The sequence below is a fragment of the Gavia stellata genome, chromosome 9 (assembly GCF_030936135.1).
Source record: "Gavia stellata isolate bGavSte3 chromosome 9, bGavSte3.hap2, whole genome shotgun sequence".
Lineage (NCBI taxonomy): Eukaryota > Metazoa > Chordata > Aves > Gaviiformes > Gaviidae > Gavia > Gavia stellata.
In genome coordinates, this window is record NC_082602.1 from 3,257,861 (window position 1) to 3,278,949 (window position 21,089).

At 39.8% G+C, this 21,089-nt stretch overlaps 1 protein-coding gene across 3 annotated transcripts; it reads left to right on the plus strand.

Annotated features, from left to right (window-relative positions):
• Positions 1–643: 643 nt before the first annotated feature.
• UBE2D1 (ubiquitin conjugating enzyme E2 D1) lies at positions 644–21,054 on the plus strand. 3 transcript variants are annotated; one of them, XM_059821071.1, is made up of 7 exons: positions 644–703; positions 9,434–9,497; positions 9,595–9,626; positions 12,414–12,491; positions 12,756–12,861; positions 15,177–15,270; positions 18,347–21,054. In XM_059821071.1, the coding sequence occupies exons 1-7, from the start codon at positions 680–682 to the stop codon at positions 18,390–18,392; spliced, it is 444 nt and encodes a 147-aa protein (XP_059677054.1). In that variant the 5' UTR covers positions 644–679; the 3' UTR covers positions 18,393–21,054. The 3 variants fall into 3 exon arrangements, with proteins under 3 accessions (XP_059677054.1, XP_009805709.1, XP_059677055.1); XM_009807407.2 differs by lacking the exons at positions 644–703; positions 9,434–9,497 and adding an exon at positions 11,840–11,957; XM_059821072.1 differs by lacking the exons at positions 644–703; positions 9,434–9,497; positions 9,595–9,626 and adding an exon at positions 11,811–11,957.
• Positions 21,055–21,089: the final 35 nt, after the last annotated feature.

The window sequence follows — 21,089 nt, forward strand, 5'->3', positions numbered from 1 at the left end:
ACTTAAAGTATTGTCAGGGTCCAATACCTGATTAAGGACTTGCTAGCCTGGGACCTACTCGACAGCCTTTCCAACCGGCACGCCTCTCCTGTTCCTTTCGTACAGCATCATGAATGTGACATGGGGTTTTTACTGACGTGCCGTCGCAGGTGCTGTGACCCCGGAGCTCCCCGCCGTTGGGCTCCTCTCCGCCTCTCCGCCTGCCTGCGGAGGACGTGACCTTCAAACGCCTTTTGTTCTTGGAACGCCAACAGCCTAACCGCACTTTAGTTTCCCAGGCATCCACAGACTTCTCAGAGGATAAGGTCAAAACAAAGCCTGCTCACAAAGTACAGTAAATTGTAAGCGGTGGCGTAAGGAAAAAATACTTAAATGTCACAGACGTAGCCCCGCCCGGCCCTGGGCCGGGGTGCGCACCGCCGGCCGCCAGGGGGCAGCAGCGCCGCCGCTCTCCCCACGGACTGCACTTCCCGGCGCGCCCCGCGAGCGGCCCGGGGCTGCGCAGGCGCAGGCGGACACAAAGGGCCCGGTGAGCGCGCGCCCCGCCCCGCGGCCCCTTCCCCCCCCGCCCCCCCCCCTTTCCCTACCCTCCGCCTCCGCCGCGCGCGCGGATGCCGTTGCCCGCCCGCTCCGCGCCCCCGGCCGCGCTCTCCGCTGCCGCCGCTCGCCCCGCGCTCCCATGGCGCTGAAGCGGATACAGAAAGTGAGTGGGCCCGAGCCGCGGGTGGGGGGGGAGCGGGAGGGGCCCCCCGCGCCCCGCTGCTGCCCGGGAGTGGCGGCGGGCCGGGCCGCGGCTCCGCGGGAGGCGTCGCGGGAGCCGTCGTCCCGCGTTGTCTCCGCCTGGGGCCCGTCCTTCCACTCTCCGTCGCCCGGGTCGTGGCCCCGCTGTCCCTCCCCCGGCTGCCGGAGCCGGTCCCGCGGCCCCGCGGGCTCTCCTCGGGGGGGGCAGAGGGGCCTGGCCCGGCGCGGGGCGCGGCTGTCCCGGGCGGAGCGGGCCTGAGGTGGAGAAAGGGTGGGCTGTCGTCGGCCTCCTCGCCGTTTCGGGACTTTTCACCTTCTTGAAGGCCCTCTCACCCCGAGTCGGTGTTTTAAACTGTCGTTAATAAAAGGTCTGAGGTATTTCCCGAAGCCGTGTGGCTGTGAAGGTACTGGGTGAAGGGCGAAACTCTATTAAGGGGTTATCTCTAGTTGAGGTGTAAGTCAGCTGTATCTGTTGCCAAAATGCTGCGCTCCCGTCGTGCGCAGCTCAGTTAGCTCTGCGCCTAAGTTTTATTCCCACATTAGGCAGTGCTGTCAGTCCAGTACTTCACATGACCTTCGAATGTATCCCAGTGGTAGAGTTTTGGGATAGTATTTGTAAATGGCCGGGTTTTAAGCGAGGAGTAAATTTCTAGATTCCTGTTGTTTGGCAAGACCTAACCGGTCACTGTACAGTGCAGACCAAAAAAGCGTTACGGATGGTAAACATAGAAGTTTAGTCGAACAGTAGCGCACTGGCCATGTTATAGAATACGTGGTGTTTTGTTGCTGTTGACACGCCATGTTTAGTTAGCATTTGTGCTATCCTAGTTTAGTGACTGTGATGTAATTTGTTGTTTTGGATTCTCTCTGCTATTGGAAAATGTTGGTATTACACGCAGAGAATTCTGTAATGACCAGTTGACTCTGCAGCAAGCAGGTTTGGGATACCCTACAACAGATACAGAGTTATTTGGATGGATTTCTGCCAAAAGTCGGTAGCTAGGTCTCACGCTACAAATCTTTTTATGCCTTTACAGGTTATTAGGGTAGATTTTTCCTACTTCATACCACATATTTGTTAGAATGTTGCAATTGAACATTATATAAAATATTAATAACATACTACAGTGATTTTTCTCTAGCTAAAACTCTGTTATGCATCTACATATTATGGGAATGCTTTGCTTTTTCTTGGCTTTTTAATTTCCCACCTTTTCTTGAATATCTCCTTATCCTTGTGTTTATAAAAGGATTGTTCTGAATACCTTCTCTTTCCTCTCTTTCTTCAGTTTCATTCTGCTAATGTGAACAGACAAAGAGAAAGCAGAAAGTCTGGTAGTCTTCCGGTGTTTTTGAGATGGAGTGGTAGTTGTGGTCTTCCAAATGAGGTCCTGCTAGAATAGGAATGTTCCCCGTATTTTTATGTTATCATGTTCCCTGCGTAATGTTTCTTTCTGCTTTAGAGACTTCTATGTATATATTGGAAAGCCGCAACTTTCTTTGTGTGGCATTTAATAACTTCAGGTTCAATAAATGTGAAATTTATGGGTAGACTATTTATGAAAGAGTATCTTTCATCCTGTTAACCTTATTAGATTCTGTTTCTACTCTTTGAAAATGAAGAAATGCTCTCCAGGATGCTGACATCAAGGCAGTGTAAGATTTCCTGATTATACAATAACTTGTGTCTGAAACATGGAGAAATGTCAGGGAAGGAGCTACCAGAAGAGTTGAGGTTAGATTCAGAACTGGTTGCCTCTTGCTTCTAGTTTGCAGCAGAAATGACTATGGCTCATTTTCTTTTTTTCATTACCGTCATCACTATCTGCTGCCTTTCCAAGGTAAGAAAAAAAATCCTACTAGAGGGATTTGGCCAAGAGCCTGCCTCTGCAGCAGTAGAAAAGTGGCAAGGAAATAGGATTGTTTCAAATGGAAAGTTAAAATGAAGGGGGAAAGTTTGAAAAGGCAAACTATCTTGATGTCACTGTAATATGTAAAGCTTTCCCGAAAATTATGAAATATATTTGTATGATGGTGTGTTTATGCCAACTAACTTCCTGATGTTTCAGGCTGGCTACAATGGTTAGTAGCGATGTTGTATCTCAGGGGTAGGAAGGGATAAGATCTGGAGTAGAGGAAATGCTGTAAGGGCTTCATAGTTTCAGAAAGTGCCTAGAGGAACTCTTTGCAGAACAGAGCGCTGTCAGAAAACACAATGGTATTACTTGGGAGCTTGTCAGTCTAGACATACTGTCTGAAGTTAAGCTTGGGTGGTTCAGAATTGTACTTTAACACAGCTAAGGGATTGTGATGGCAAGCTTGAGTGTGTGTTCACAGTAATTTTGATCACATGTGTGTGCAGGGTGATAGTGCCTGCAGAGGAAGCAAAGCTGTAATATGTAGAAATGTTAGTAAGCATTTTTTGTCTCATACTGGTTGGGACTCCAATTTCTAAATAGTATTGCCATTGTGATCTGTGTGGTTTCATCCTGTCTTTTGCGGATCTGCCTTGAGGGGGTTCCTCAAAGGAGGACAGCCTGCAGACTTCAAGACTATCCACTAAAAATGGGAAGATGTATTGTGCTTGGGAGCTTTCTTAAAATACGAGCAACTGAATAATGAACAAACAAGCTGATCATTGCAAGTGAAAGTGTATCAACTTGGTGCTGAGGGTGGAAGAGCAGTGAGGGCATGAAGCCCTGTGGCGTAAGCACAGCCGTCAGTGCCACCTCCGTGACAAATTCATCTCCGAGTTCTTGGAAGGACGGGGGATTCTTATTCATCTTAAGCTGAGGAGCCTGTATTAGTTTACCTTGTCAGTGCTTTACTCTGCCGTAGCGTGAGAGAGAGGCAGTGTATTTCTACGCTGTCAAAAACTTTAGGCTGTGCTCTGTGTGTGAGGTAGAATAGATGTTGCTTCTCTGTAGTCTGTGACGCACCAATGAAAGAATAACCCACGTTTTCGTGGGCATTGTAAATTCCAAGTGTTGCAAATTATGTAAACAAGAATAATGTAAGTTTTAATTGGAAAGGGATATTCTGCAAAGAAGCCTTTATTGTTACTGCCTCTGGAAATTGAGACACCATGGCTTTTGTGCAAGGTGGAAAATAATTCAGGCTGACAGGTTATGTAAGTTAGTGTATAGGTCAATTCAGCCCATCCGCCCTGTGCAGAACTGTTTTTCTGAGATTCCTGTTTTGAATCCTTTGTTTACGTATCTAATGGAGAGTTTGCTGTCCTGTCAGTTCACTATTACAGTTGAGGAGGTTGTTTTAATCATAAACCCTCTACTTGTGGGTGCTCCTCTCACATTAATGAGGGGCTGATGTTATGGTTGTTAATGGCCCAGGCTATTTTGAAATATATACAAACCCAGTATTTACTTTTGGTATACTTTTGTTTTACTTTTGAAAAATTGATTTGGAAGAGATTTTGAAACCAGTGACAAACTATTTTGACATGTTTGAAGACTTGTTTAAAAATAGCTGTTGTTTTTTATCTTGTTGGTGCATAGTGCTTGATTGTTTTTTCTCCCACAACTCAGTAAGAATAGAAGCATTCAAACATTTAGATATGACAATGAACTGATGTCTGTTTGTTTCAGTATGTGTTTCATATATGTGTAGACTAACTGGACATACTGACTTGAATATTTATGTTGAAAATAACTTTTGTTAGTGTAAATTGACTCAAGTAAATAAAATTCTATCAATATTTGTGGTTTAGATTTTGACTTTAAACTGTTGAGTCAGGTGCATCCTTTGGATGGTAATAAACATACTAAGGAAATTTCTTTTTTGGATCTGTAATATGAAATGTTTTAATTAGTTTCCAAAACATTAGCTGTGATATCTCAGCAATATTTTTTTTGCATTAAAACAATGTGTAAAATGAGAATATATCCTTTATTACTAAGACTTACCTTTATATCAGTAAATGTTATGATAAATATTTGCTTTACATTTACCAAATTTATGAAGAACAGAGAATTCTTTAACTAGTCTAATTATGATCACTGGTTTTTTTGGACAGATGGTTCCAAACAGCTTTAATATAATAGCAGCAGTGTATGCACGGAGTTGGTAGGAAGTGAGTCTGTGGTCTACAGTGCATTTTGTGCAAGAAATTATGAACGTAGCTGGCAAATATAAAACCCTATATTTTAAAGAATAGTGTGGAAAAAGGCTCTGGTTGTGGTTTTGTGTCGCTTAGAGAATTAAAATAGCTTTTAGTGATGCTGCCTGCAGTTTATTTCGGTCTTCTGACAGTCTGCAGTCTTTTTTGAACTGAAAAAAAGGAGACATTTTTAGGGCTTTTTTTTGTTACTACTCATGCTCATAGCCATTGAGTGTCCATGAGTACTATGCTGAGAATATCTATCTCCTTGTTATCAAAGTATCCTTTAGAATCTTGTTCCAGTAGCTTTTTAGGAGAGAAGCCTGACTGGTAATGAAGCATGCAACTGCTAAACTGGCCTTCCAGTCTTCACCAACTTTATACTTTTATGAAATACATCCTGTATTATACTTTGACAAAGAGCACTAGTCCGCACATTCAGAAATATTTCCAGCAGTTATAGCTTGCCGTAGCGTGTGTTTTACATCTGTTACACTTGATTTTAAAATTTTTGTCTCGCGTGTCCCACAGAGCTATTTATTCTACAGGGTGTGTGGTGCAGTGAAAGGTGATAACTTGGAGGCTTTGCTGCATCCATCTTCAGTACTTGTTGTTTGGCATTTGTAGCATTATGCTAATATTCCTTTATTAGCCACACCTGGTGGTGTGGCTAATACAGGACGTGGTGGAGTCACCATCACTGGAGGTGTTCAAACAACGTGTAGACGTGGCACTGTGGGACATGGTTTAGTGGGCACGGTGGTGTTGGGTTGATGGTTGGACTTGATGATCTTACAGGTCTTTTCCAACCATAGTGATTCTGTGATTATGGTCACGGACCCCACTTACTTTTGTGCTCTGCTGCTGTTCTGTAGTTACAGATAGGAGAAGTAGTTTGCTGTTGCAACCAGTTAGAGGCGTAGAATTAACAGTATTCTGTTCTGCTCTGTAGTATTTCCTATGTTTGAGAGGATTAGAAGATTTATTCTTACCACTGTCCTCAGCTTAGCTGTTTTCTCTGTACAAGTTTATCCTGGCTGTATTGGGATAGTGTGGCATGTGTTGGAGCTCTTGATAGATGCTTTTATGCTGTGACATTCACCAGTGTTTGAAATAACTGATACTTCTGTTTGCATCTCTTGCAGACAAAATTTTGCTTTTGTATATCCTCATAAAAGACATTGCACAGGTGTGCACTGTAATTTGTAGCATTGACTTTCTCTTTTGAAACTGAATCTGCACTGCTTTGAGTTATAGATCCTGTTTGTTAGCCTACGTACGTCAAAGTCTTGCACCAGCACTTTCTATACCAGTAGCTAAAAATATCAGCGTAGACAAGGCCTTGTCATAACCAGACCTGCATCATGCAGCTATATAGTGATAATCCATAAAACATGCCCAAAACTGCTGGAACCAATTAACTTAAAATTACAGGGAAATCTTTAGTGTTGACTCTGTAATGCCTTACATGCGCTTCTCTTGTGCTTCTTGATGAGGTTTCAGCACACGGTGCTTTGTAACTCTTCAGCCTTGTCTCTGGACACAGCAAGGTTTTGGGCTTCTTGTGAAGAGCATCTTTGCTGCTTTGTATAGAGAATTCTTGTAGTCAACATCTCATTCTTTTGTGAATATGTAAAGTCACGAAGCAGTTCTTCTACATCTACTTACTCCAGAGAATCATCGCAACTGTTCTGCAGTGTTTGCCTCTGGACACAGGCAAGTGAGTCTGACTCTTGGGGCATATTCTTACTATTTCCTTGCACCGTTTCAAAAGACATAGGAAAGCTTGAAGCCTAAATCTTACGGCTCTCCAGATAATTTTGCTTTGAATATGAAGCTTAAACCGCGTAATTAACAGTGTAAAACTGAATAGTTCTTTGTTTTTATCACAGCTTGAGCTGAGCTGCTGTACGCGAAGGCTCAAACCGTTAACACTGTCAAAGTCAATTTACAAAGTTTGATCATGCTACCGTTTGTATTTTTAAACCACATTAGCTTCAATACATTATTTCTTCTGATTGAAAAATATGGCTTGAATTTGCGCTATCGGGGTTTTGAAGTTTGGTCTGGCTTTATGTTTCCTAGCTGCAGAAGCTCTCTGTGTCTGTGAATGTTGCTCTTATTTAGTAAAGTTAGTACCAGAGAGCCTTTTCTTCATCATTATTAGGGAAATATTAATAACAAGGGTTGAGAGTTCTGGGTCTCATCAAGGTATGATTAAAAACATGGGTTTTTTAATCATGGACAAATTTCAGTGCCTTTAGCCTGAACAAATTGAAAGTGTATACCTGAGGAGCCTTTCCCAGTTCCTACCAATTCTGAAGAGCGTGTGTACATATGAAAGAAAAACCATTTGTGTGGTTTTGGGATATGTAAAGATCTTGAGGAAAGCATCTAACAAATGAGAGTACTGTTACAGACCTGCGACTCCAAAGTTCAATGCTTGCCTCGCAGTTCGCATGTGCATAAAGGAATGTTTGCATATATTTTAGAGACCTTCTGAAGAGTTAAGCTACATATCTTTCCTGTCATCGCCTTTAATTTAGCAGTCAGCCATGACTGCTATAAAACACATGATTTCTAGGCTTTAAGTTCTGTGTTTTGGCTAACAGTCTCGTGTAGCTGGCTCTTTTAGTGGGTGTACAAGACTTAATCTCTTGTTGGGTTAGATCTTGAGTTGCAAATTAGAGTAGACAGTGGCTGTAACTGCTCTGCTGCTGGTAATGCTTGTTACAACTCTCGTGACTCCTGGAAATTTGAGACTTGTTGACTCCCTTGGTGGACTGACAAGGACTTGGCTTTGCATAGATTACTGGTTCTTTGTATCACTCCCTTAGTGAAATCTGAATCCTCCAATTAAAAAGGGAACTGCACTTCTAAAGGGTTTTGTTAGTGCCTTTATTAGTCAAAGTCTAGCCCAGAGTGGTGTTTCTGGACCAGCAGACAATTTCACCAACAGAATAATGTTGAGGGCAGACAAGTAATACTAGTTGGCAACCTGAGATATTTCAGTATATATCAAAGAAATGTCTCTCTTCTTTTTTTAAATCACAAAGATTGTGAGAAGTGACTTCAGAGCAAGTATTAATATTACTACTCTGTCACCTGGCTGAAGATACGTTGCAGTGCCTTTCTTTGAATTCAGGGCCGAGAGTGGACCTGTAAGAAGTATGCCTGAATTTGGGTGCCAAGTCCACGGTAAATTGGGTCCCTCGCAGAGAGAACTGTGTGAATTGAAATGTTTACTGGATGTTGTAAATGGATAAATATATCACAGCAGTTGAGACCTGCAGAGTTTTAGCCCTTCAAATTGTATATAAGGTCTGATCACGCTATGTACACAAATTCTACACTTGAGTTAAACTTAGTTCAGATTTAAACCTTGATTTTGGAAGTAGTTGTCTTGACTAAGGATTTTTGGATAGAAATATTTCCACTGTTACTCCTTATGCTAAAATTAAGGAGATATTTGCAGACCTCCATATGTCTATTGTTGACTTAAATGTGTATGTTTTGAGTAATTAGTTGACTGACTTTTGAACGGTGGCTTAGCACACATCTTTTAGCTTATTTCAATGGAAGTATTTACACATAATTGTTAAACTTATTGCAGCACAGTTCCTATCAGCTTAGAATTGAAAAAAGTTGTTTGTTATTAGTACAGTAAAATTTGAAACATCAAAAGTAGTATATTAAATTAAACAAGGAAAGTGAACCAACATTAATGCCTGGCTTGTTTTGCATTTGATATAGTGATGATAAATCAGATGAAAAGCTGATGATAAATGAGATTAAAAGCTGACCTGGTTTTGTGTAATTAAATAATAATTTTAAATTATTTGGGACTCTGTGGACTTCTGTAAGAGAAATAAATCAGTTGACCTGGAAAAGCTTCTCTGAATGCTTCTCTTAAATTTCAACTTCCTTGGGGGTTTTTTAGTAGTAATTTTGAAAAACAAACAAACAAAAAACAAAACAAAACCCCCACAAAAACAAACAAACAAACAAAAAAAAGGCATGCAGGGAATTAAATCAAGGTATGTTAAATAAGGTGTAGAGCTAATATTTCCCTTTGTGTTCTAGTTTACTTAGGAACCTTTATTTTATCTTTATCACCTCTAGGCAGACTGCAAGCATTTTATGAGCTAGTTTAACTCAGCTAGTGTACATAGATTAGGCCAATACAAGAAGCTTTTGTAAAATCTAAAGGAACAGTCAGATTAGCACGTAAATTTCTAAATTAAGCAATGAGTTTACAGAGAAATCAAGGAACCCTTCATTTTCTTCATTTTTTTTTTCTGTCTCTACTTCAGTATATCCAGCTTATCATGAACTTGGCGATAACCCTTAAATACTTTCAGATATTAATTTATAGCACAATGTTGTCTTTAGCTGGAGACCTATGTGGCAAAAAACCCCTTTCAATGTCAATGGGCATTTCAAGTGTTGATTTCTTTAAAAATACCACAGGTCTATTTAATAAAATCGGTTTGCGTTCTCGATTTTGAAGTGATGCTGCTGAGTGGTGTGTATTTTCATGTAGATGTCTTACAAATATTTGTGTGTTTCTTACAGGAACTAAGTGATCTGCAGCGAGACCCACCGGCCCACTGTTCTGCTGGACCTGTTGGAGATGACTGTAAGCTCTTCGTAGTATATTGTCACAGCTGACCTTTTTTTTTTTGGTTAAGAAAAAGCTCAGAAAATCTCTAATTGTTGTATCTTTTTGCTTTCAGTGTTCCATTGGCAAGCAACAATTATGGGACCTGTAAGTATGTAATTCATGCCCCTTAGAAAGTAGACCTGTTTCCGTTTTTGTTACAGAAGGATCCACTTGGGTTTCTGTAAACATGGCAGTCCAATTCAGCTTTGCTGCTGTACAGATTAAAGATTTTAGGGTGGTATTGTTGTTCTTAGTAGTCTGGTACTAGTTTCTTTCTGTAACTGTTCAAAAATCTGTCCTCTTCATGAAGTTAGGGGTGCTTAATCAGTTAGCTGCAATGTTTGAATTGGTGATGGGGGCTGCAAAATGAAAAGCTTGTGTTTCGAAGATGATCGTTTCAATTCTGGAAGATTCATCTATCTGAAAGGAAGAAGAGTGGGTGTAATCCAAAGTTAAAGTTGTAACTGTAAACAAGAGTGATGCTGCACAGGGTGATTTCGGGGCTTTTAGAGAGAGCTTGTTTGATGGCTGTGATGTGGCTCTGGCAAAAACAGATGGTTTTTGCAAACTGTAGACGAGCAGTTGTGGGTACTTCTGGTTTCTATGTGAGAAAGGCCTGCTTTCCTTGGGTTGAGGAGCTCTCTAAAGACTCCATTTATGACTCTTGTCAAGGAAATTGCGTAAGAAGAGACAATAAAGCTTAAGAAGAGAAAGCTTTAAAGGAAAACTGAAAAGAGTTTCAGGATAAAGAATAAAGAACAACATGACCTGAGGGAAGGGGCGTTTATTAGTATCATGGTAAGGAGTTTGTATTCCTAGTGGTTTCGTTTTGGACTTAGTAATTTGTAAAGAAGAGTTTCTGGTTCAGGTGATGAGCTGAACCACTGTGTGAGTTGAAATTTTGAGACAATACTTAATCCATTAAGATACAGCATCCCAGGGTGGAGAAAAGTGGAATTGTGACTGCTTTGAGGCTATTTCTGCATTTCCAGCACAGCTGCTCTGAAGCAGTGAAAGACCAGTTACTAATTTGCCAGTGGTATGCTGGCATCTGCTGTCCAACTTGCCAATGGCCCAGCAGCAACTGAAATGATTGTGGAAAGTTTTTCTGTAGGATACTAAATGCTTTTGCCATTTCTCTTTAACGACTGTGTTCTTTACATACAAAGTCATTTTGACCCTTGCCCTTCTGCGCTGTTTAAAGGTGAATGGCAAAACAGCAAAGAATTTAAGAGTTGAAAAAAGCTTATGCACTGATTGCCACGAATAATGTCTCTGTCCTGAATGACTAGCGTGACCTGAGTAAGGGAGATACTAGCACATAAATCCCAGCTTGAATTCCATTTTTTTCTTTGAGCTTGCAATTCACCTTCCATATTCTGTAGTGGAAAATACTCTTTTCTTTGCTTCAGGTTCCTCAGATTTCTCTAGTTAAAGATAAGAATGAGCATCTCTTGCCAACCTTTCTCAGCCATACCTGCCAGCAAGAAAAGAACACAGTCAGCATGTTAATCCTTTGTCTTGATAACATAAGGAAATAGGGATGCACAACCTGTATGTTTCCTGATGGCCTGAGGGAAGCATAGGACTAAAGCTTACCTTCAGAATTCACTTCCTATGTGTGGAAGTAGGGTAACCTCTTCTCCTGTCTATGGGCATCATTGATTTGTTCTACATACCTCACAAAACATACTGTGACTTCACTTTGCCTTCTGTCTGACACTGAACTTGTCTCATCTTCAGCTTATTTTAACTTTGACAAATCCATTTAGTATGCATGCAAGCAGTCCTTTCAAACCTAATTGGAAGTACAGCGGCAATCTCTTCTGATGTTTCCTAATGCTGACTTCTTAGCAATACTATATATAACCTGCCTCACATTGCAACACTGCATTTTGAGTGTGTAAGACGACATGTCTTAGTCAACCATTTGTGACTTTACAGGTTTAGAGATTAATATAAGAGGTAATTTTTGCTCATTTCCAATGTAAACATTTTATTTAAAAAACAGTCTGCCTTTGCTTCCATAAGAAACCCAAAAACTTGATCTTCTGCAGCTTTGCTGAGATTGAGTCCCTATGTTGCTGTTTTAAATTTACCAAGTAATGAGAAAAGTTTTCTTCATCTTCCCTTAATCAGAAATGGCAGCACTGCTCTCTATCATTTAGCACTGAGGTCTTCTCCCTCACTTTTCTAGTTAATAAAAATGAAAGACTTCCTCAACAGATGACTGCAACAAAGTTATTTCTATCTATTAACTGTGTGCAACCTGGACATAAACCTGTGCACATGTTCTCTAACAAAATGCATGTTCACAGATTTGTACAGGTCACAAAGATGTTGTGTGTTTTAAAACTCCCTGATGTCATCATGATCAACTGAATTATGTTGGAAAATCCTACTCTTTGCATCTGCAAAGAGAAACCACTTCTTAAGGTAAGTATATTTGTAGTTTAAGGATGGAGGAGGATCAGAGCAGCTGTGGTATTTCACGGAGACAGGATTTGGAAGACCTGCTCTGGGTTTTGTGTTCCCCTTGGTGCGGTGGAGCTGATGGATCAGCAGTTTTGTAGCTCCACCAGTCAAACACTGCTCCCTGCCTTTCTCTCCCCAAGAAGGGCAGCAATCAGTAGCCATGTTGTGCTACTGCAGTAGTAGCTGTGGTTGGCTCTACTGTAGCTCTGCAGGCCAGAGGGAGGGTTCAGTTCCCTCTGTGCCTTCCCAGTACACAGCCCATGGTGGGCTGTGGCCCATAGCATGGGCTGTGTACTGGGGAAAGAATGGATTCTCTAAGATACTCATAGCTTTGGGAGGCTACCTGTGTTCAGAAGGGAAGCTCCAAAATAACTGAAATATATAGTAATGTTTTGTTTGTTTTGTTTTTTTCCCCAGCCTGATAGTGCATATCAAGGGGGAGTATTTTTTCTCACAGTACACTTTCCAACAGACTATCCTTTCAAACCACCAAAGGTAAGTCCTTTCTCTCAAAACTTATGCAATTTTTTGGTCAAAGCTTTGCTTCTGCATCTTAGTTCTTTGAGGCTTAATTTGGAAGTTAAAACCGGAAAGGCCAGCAATAGGATACGTGTTCGTAGTGGATGAACAGATAAGACTGTACAATAGATTGTGTTGGCAGATCTAGTATGACTGGAACTGAAGGGACAATGTTAATGGTTCCAAATGTAATAAATAGAATTTGATGTTACTTGGGGTTTTTTTATTTTTTTATTCCAGATTGCTTTTACAACAAAAATATACCACCCAAACATAAACAGTAATGGGAGTATTTGTCTTGATATCCTGAGATCGCAATGGTCACCGGCTCTGACTGTATCTAAAGGTAAACTCACAGATTTGCCAATGGATTTATGAAATGGCATACACTACCATGGTGCTTTTCTGTGTATTACTGCACTGTCTAAGGGTGGCAGTGAGAACTCATTTATCCTGCGTGTTACAGAAGTGGCAAATTCCATTGGAATTCTTGTTATGATCCAAGATCTTGCACAGTTTATTTGGAGTGTCACATTACATAAAATATTATGTGCACAGTGAAGAAATGTTCTAAAACAAGTTGAGTAAGATAATAAATGCGCAATTAGCCCGAAATACAACTTCTGTATTATAGCTGACTGTGCATGCAGAACAGAGGAGAAACTGGTGAAGAGAGCTTAAAAATCAAATGAATTTGGATGTAAATGGAAAACCCTGATACTGACGTGTGTGGGCTTACCTGATTGCTAATTGATGGCTCTTTAGGTTGCCTGGGCATCCTTGTGTGGGCTAAGGCCTTAAATACACTTTATTTTAAAGTGACATAAATTGTTCTGGTTTGCTTTCCTCTGTAAGATGAATATTTTAAAATGTAGCTGCTTTTGAAGTCATCAGTAAAAGATTTATTAAAATATTCTAGTCCTGTCGTTACATTTTCTCGAGTTGAACACTGTAGATTTTTGGAACACTGAGGTTACAGTTAAGCAGTTCTTTTGTGGTAGGCATTTTGTGTCACTTCAAAAGCTGCTTAAAATGTGGGTGCTATCATTGTTTGTTCTCACCCATCTTCAAAATGCTTAGGCACGCTCTTAGTCATATTACAGAAAGTTCTCATGTGACTCAAGGTTAAACAGTATCACATCTTGCTTATGTACTTGAGAGCTCTCTAAACCATGTGTCTTTTTTTAGAACAGTGTCATTGCATTTGGTGTACAAGCAACGAAAAAAATTGTTAGTCTTTGTCCAATGGAAATTGCCAATGGCAATTGCTATACCTCCTTGGAAAAGCAACTTCTGCTCATGCGTAACAACCCCATGCAGTAATCTCACAAGCTAAATAAAATCTCAGTTTAATACTGTTTCCTGATGTAGTTGCCGATGACATGAATGGCTATTGTGTGTAGTTGGTATTAACTTTCCACAGAAATTGGTTGATCGTTTTATTGCTGAGAAAACAGTGTCTTGTTTCTAGGTATTTAGCAAGGTATTTAGCAAATGAGAGTTGACACTTACATCTTGTTTAACAGTTAGCATTTACAACTGAAAACTCTTCAAGTTTTTAGATCTTCAGCACTTTTCTGTCTTTACTTGTTGACTGTTCCCTCAGTTATAAAGAGGAGCAGTCTGCTGGTCTTACATGTTCTGATTTGGTGTGCTTTTACTGTGCTTGCACATTATATATTTCATAAACTGGAAATTAGCTCAGTGGCTCATGGAAGTTTCTCCTTTATAGTTCTTGTTTGACTGGATCAAAGTATTACAACATACTGATAGCACCTCTGACTGGTGTGACCAAGTATTCTAACCTGATTTTCTAATATTACTGGTGTATTTGGCACTTAATAAAATGAAATATGTCAGTATGAAGTGGTCAAACTTGCTACAGCTGAAAATAGGTGTTAGTCCGGGCTCTTTTGTAAAAAGACAAAGCAAGGAAAAAAATCCTATTCTACAGCAGATTCTCACTGTAGCATCAAATTCCCTTTCACTACATGTTTAGAATTGTTGGATACTCTTGTATTCATATTAGTTCTGAGCATAGAATAGAAATTTCCTGAAAAGTATGGACTGAAAATGTTAGAAAAATCAAATATCCTTGGTTCAATTCCAGGAAATGAATATGGAATTATAAATGAATACCTGCATCTAATACTGATGAAGTATTTCCCCAAAATGGAAGTCACGCTTCTGTCAAATTAAGTGAAATATTCATATGAAGGAGGGAATAACTGTCAGCACAGAAGTGGAGAAGGATATGCACAAATCAAGTGTTGCATGGCAGTGTAATATTAACAATATTAATTATCTTAAATAATTGTAGGTGGAAGAGATTAATTTGATCAAGTATTTATAGGTAACTATGTAGTCTGTAGTTTGTTTAATGTTCATAGCTTAAAACATGGGAGAGAGATCATTACAAAAGGTACAGGTCTGTGGGTTGCAAGTTCTCGAGGCTAGTGTCAGGTGTTGTTTACTTAGGACCTAGAAAAATGATGCTGTATAAACATTTCTGAGCAGAACTGCTATGTGAAAGCTAAATACTGATCTGCATTCTCTTTCCAATCTCCCTTCCACCACCCTCCTTCAGTGTACTGGAATATATTAAAGGATTATAGAAATAAAGCAAACTAACTTGTTTAATCTAGTGTCTCTTTTATTTAGTTTTATTGTCCATATGCTCCTTACTTTGTGATCCTAATCCAGATGATCCTTTAGTACCGGATATTGCACAGATCTACAAGTCAGACAAGGAAAAGTGAGTATAACATATACATGTTTGTGTGTGTGGTACTTGCAGATGGTTATCTGCTATGCACCTTCTATCATAACTTTTAAAGATACTATTTTTATAGATTGCTACAGGATTAGATTTTTAAATCTTGAAAATATCGATCAGTGGAGTGGCAAGCAGGAAACTGTAGGCATACGCAGCTGTAGGATATTTACTTTTTTTTTTTACTTAGTTGCATAAAACCTTCAGAGTTTTGTGTTGTGCGTTTATATTGATTGCATGAAAAATCATTTCCCAAGTATGAATTATTTGTGGCTACTGTGATCCTCTGGTTGTAAAACCTGTGCCTTTAGTAAGATATTAGGTATGAACAACAAATGTGGTTTTGACACAATTTTGTAAACGTAGGATAGACTAATATTCAGCTCTCTTTAGTGCTAAGAACCTTTGTCACATTTATTGCAATTTGCAGCATCTTACAGAGAAAAAGAACCTCTTTGACTTTCTGGAACAGCTGTAGAACTTGCAGGAAGTTTCCGGTCTTGGGTAGGTAACATGGACAGCACATAACTTAAGCCTTACATGCTGCTGGACCAAACCTGATTTTGCTTTGAGGAGTTTTAACTCTAAAAGTACTCTACTGACAAACACCTATGCGGTGGTCTTTTATTTACAGTGCAGAACGACCTGGATTTCCCAAAGTTCAGTTTTAAGGCTTGCTGACTCCTTGTTGTACATCACTCCTGAGGAGGGTTTTGAAATACTGTGATAACTGCATACATGGCTGAACCCTCACAATACCAGATAACAGGATTTAGAGGTCACTAGCAAGCCCAGTGCTTGGCTTAGCAGAGTTTCTTTCTAGAGCAGCACCTCTCTAGAGTGACTGCTTTTGCCACTCAGACTTTGAATAGTGAAATTTATGGGTATCTACGCAGTGATGCATTGATTTCTTAAGAGTTTGTTGCAGTTGTGGGTGGCAGGAAGCTCGAGCCCTTTATTCTGTAGATTAGACTGCATCATTTCCAAAGGGTTCCATGGAGGAAATACTACGTGTGTGAGATTTTCCATCTTTGCTGCTTTCTGTTGATGTATCAGCTACCTGCTCCTCCTGGGCTTACAAACTAAAAACTTTATGCCTGGGAAAGGTTACAGAATCAGTGATCCAGGAAAGAAATATTTTGCTTACCACTGGGAGATTCTGTTGAACTCTGCTGCTCTAGGTATTTTGAGCACAATCCAGGATGTAGTCTACAGTCTATCTGCATGGCCTGAGCTGTCTTCTGTAACAGGGTTTTAGCACCTGTGGATTTTCTAGGGGTGTGTGTGTAGGATTAAGACTGAAACACAAGATCAATTTAGGAGAGTAACAAGGAGTAGGAGTCTATAAGGTTTTCCAAATACATCCAGTCCTAATTTGCCAAGAATGGAATAACCTTCCCCAAAATGAATCTGTCACAAATTTTCTGGTGGCCTCGACGGTAAATTAAATAGTCATAGCCGTGCAGCACACTCCTAGACAGCATAACCGCCGACTTCTTCAAGCTGTGGAAAAGGTTATGAATTTAGTTTGGGGCAGGCTTTTATCCTTGGTACTTAAGCTGCTTTTTGGTAACCTTGCTGTTAACTATTTTAATTGTTAGACTCTTCGCTTCAGATTCTGTGGAACGTTAGTGATACCCAGAAAAATTTTTGATTTGCTGCTTAACTGTCTGAGAAGTTGTTTGGTACCTATTTTTTAGTACTGAGCCAATGAAGACTCCTTGCAATGCATGCTAATGGCCTGTGGTTTATCACGTACCACAGGTCCATGAAGGTCTCCGTATTCCTTTTACCTTGAGGACTGGCTAAAGGAGGAGTGATGTAGAAGTTAGATGGAAGCCTATAGTCTAGTATTTCTCTTTCTAGAGGAAGAAGTACTAAAATGGCCTTTTTCTGACAGTTCGACGTCTGATACAATCAAATCTCGTAACCCACTTCTGAAGTGCTTGAACTCTGTGTCTTGTACTGCAAAGCAGACAGCGTTCAAATTGAGGATGTTGTGCCTCGGCTTCTACCCATTTGTGTCGCAGCTTTTGTCTATCCACTTAATAGTGATTTCAGCTATTGTGCCTCCTCTGTTTTTGAAGGAAGTGAGCAAGGGATATTTCTCTGTCTCTGAAACTTGAAATTAAATCATTGCTGGAGAAAGTGAGAGAATGTGTAGTCTTGACTATAACTTTATCTTCTTACGCTGATCACCAGTTAAATATTTTTTTTGTCTCAGCTTGGATTTAGGAGAAGAAAGTTATGGCTGGTTACCCCTGAGCATTTATCTATGAGTGTTTTACTATAAGTAAAAATCCAAAGATTTGTATAGTAGCATATTCTTAAAAACAAAACCAGTTAGTACATGAGTTGCTATACTGATCTTAAGAAATGCATTTAAAAACTTGTCACAGTTTTCTCTGGAGGACCCAGAAGAAAGTGTGACTCTAGTCTAAACGGTGGAATGTAACAAATGTGAGGACCAGAGGGGAAGTTGTTGACTCTCTAAGGACATTTACCTTTGGGAGTGCTAGTCAGCTTCGTATCAGAAAGAAAAGACCCAAGACTTAAAATCTAGTCAAAAATGCTTTTCAGGAAATTTTCCTTTCAGGTTCTGAAATGCAGAATGGAGAACAAAAAAATCACTGTGCCTTCTATCCCCACCCTTGCCAAAACCAGTTAATTATACTGAATTTTATGCAACTAAAATGTGTGAACTTCGTCAGACTGTTAATAGCATACACATTTAGGAATAATTGACAACAAATTCCTGTTAAGGTACAAATAAGGGAACCAGTTGTGAAATGCAAATTAAGTATGCATAATGATACACATTTTAATGCAAACCTGTGAGATTGGTTGTGAGTTTGAATCTAAATCGTTTTGATAGGTAGCCTTAGAAACTGAACGTACAGTGGGTATATGTGTCTTGCCTTTTAGACTATTTTAACATTATTTGAATCAATGCTAAGAGGTGAAAAGCTCAATAATGTCTGTATTAAGTAAATATGTGGCCATTGTCATTGTATCACTAACAGCTCTTCACTGTAATGCTTTCTTTCTGCACGTACAGATACAACAGACATGCAAGAGAATGGACTCAGAAATATGCAATGTAAACTTGTGAAGACTTTTTCATATACCACAGAGTACTGTAAATTCTAGGGTTTTTTCAACATTAGAAGGAAATGGAGCACAGTTAACTGTTTCAATGTATCATGATGCCCCTTGAATTTTTTTCACCCATGTAAGTGTGTTTCTGGAGCAAGGGAGAACAAATTTCCAAAAATAACCTTATGACTGTGATAAGAATATTTATCCTCTTTGTATGCTTTGCAGAAGACATTTATTACGGTTTTTAAGAGTTGGACATCTGCATCTTCAGACTACAAAATCCATAATGCAGTTGTAAAGCAACCAAACTATTTTTGCTGGAAAAAGTAGCTGTTTTCATGTGATGAATACTGTATGTGTGTCCTTAAAGTATGTTGTCTGTTTCATAAGTGTTGAAATTTCATTTTGTTAGTTCACTTATATAATTTGTATTTTTTTACTGTATAGACTAAATATTTTATTTACCATGTAAGTCATTTTGTTTTAGACTGACTTGCTTGTGCACAGTATTGACAAGATACAACTGCTAGTAATGAAAATAATTGGAGTATCCCACCTGTCAGGATATTCTAAAGACTGACTGCAGATTTCTTAAAACCTAAAATGATCTTTGCACTGTAATTCTTTGTACGCTGATGATGGAGAAACACTTGTTTTTGATTCTGTTGCATACTTGACTTAATTTTATTGCAATGTGAACTAATTGCACTGCTATGTAGAAAGATACGTAACCGTTTTGTTGCTATTCACAAATGATTTTTGACATGTGGGCAACATAACACTATCACAGACCTTTTACAAATCTAAATGTAGCCTTTTCCATATAAATAAAATGCATTTTCTACTACTTGTCTTGGCTTTTTTCTAAAATCATGCATATCCTTAAAGTGCTTGTTCTAACATTAGCGAATCAAAATATTAAGTGCATGTGTGTTGTAGACGAAAGGGAAGATAAAGCCATGCATCATGTACTACTTAGAACTCTGTTGCAATTAATTTTTATGCTAGCTTTAGCCTAATTTATTTAGCATGCTATGCCTGTTGTTTTATATAGGATTTCAACTAGTTCAATGACATGTTACATCTATATTCCTTTATGGAGGAAATACCACAATTGTTTGAACATCAAACACTTCAGTTAAGGTGGTATATTTGCAATATCAGAATGTTGCAGTAAATTTCTCACACTTGAAGCTAACTTTTCCATTAACTGGCACTTCAGTTGCTTCAGACTGTGCGTGTGGAAAACCGATAGTGCTGGAGAGGGGCAGACTTTTCTTATAAAGTAGATTGAAAAGCAGAAGAATTTTGATTTCCTAACGTACATTCTTCTTGAGTATCTGAAAATAAAAATGCATGACTTAATTTTTCTCTGTACCTTGCACGTGAAAGAAAAGTGAAAGTTGGGAAGTTTGTCATCATAAAATACCATTTTAAGAATACAAAAGTATTTTGCTGTAATGAATGCCACACTGGAATTTAGGTTGTGGGTGGGAAGCGTGCACAGTAGGAGCTTTTATTCCTACCAATGGACGTTGTTATCTTTGTGCTTGCTGACTTACTGACCCAATTGGGCACGTACGGGGAAAATGTCGCTTCTGTGCTACAGTTTTATCTATGATGTAATGGTGACTTTTGAAACAAAAGCTTGGTGGAGAGTGGCTCTATTGATTTTAAAATACCCTTGTTCATGTCAGATTGTAAGCTGAATAAATGTGGGGGTTTTTGTTATTAAAATGAGTGCTTCATTATACTTGAACTAGGACAATGTAGCTAGGAAGGCAAAGCCATTGTTTATACTTACTGCTAAAATGGTGATAGAAAACTTTGACCATCAGAATGTGTTCCCAGAGTTTTTATTTTTTCTAGATCGGTAGTAACACCTTTGTACTAGAAGTTATTTAAATGTTTGCAGTATCTGTACTGAACTGTGTGAAATGGGAAGCTTGGCTTGCATCTCGGAATACTCTCCTCTGGTTTGAAAACACTTCAACTTGTAATGTTTCTGCTGTGTGCCATATACCCAAGAATGACTTTCCATCACAGTGCAAGACCGGCAGCCTGATCAAAAAACCAAAGACCAACAGAAACGAGTAAGGCATTCTGCCTCCAGCCTCTTTGAATACTATAAAAAATAATTCTGCCGTGTGCACGTGCTCTTTTAGAGGCACGAAAGCAAGTCGTTGATTCTCATGCTTCTCCTGGCATTTCAAAAGCAGAAAGTCTAAATAGAATGCTCTCGGAGATAAACGCATTACTTAAACGTCATTCTTTCAATGGGTTGGTCAGAGTTAATCCACAGAGATGAAATATTCCCCGTGCATCTCTTCTGTTAATGCTCTTTTACAGTATGTGCTGTTTTAAGGGGGGGGGGGATTACAGCTGAGAGGTTACTGCATCCTCTCTTGTTCACGATGATGGAAAAGAATTGTCTCCTCTTTGCACCCTTTTTTCCCCTCCTTCAGTCCTGCTCTTTCGGCCCCGCGCGTTCCAAGCGTGCTCTGCCTTTCTCAGCTTGCGCCGAGGAGGAAAGCCGCGGAGCTGTACGGTGTTCGTTTTCGGCCACCGCTCGTCCGCTTCCGCGTGGTCCGTTTCGGTCTCTCTGTACCCCTTCCCGCCCGCCTGTGCTGCTGCGGCCTAATACAATAAACACGGAGGAAAAACGGAGCAAGTTGCCTGCCTCTCTTACAGGCGCCGGCCCG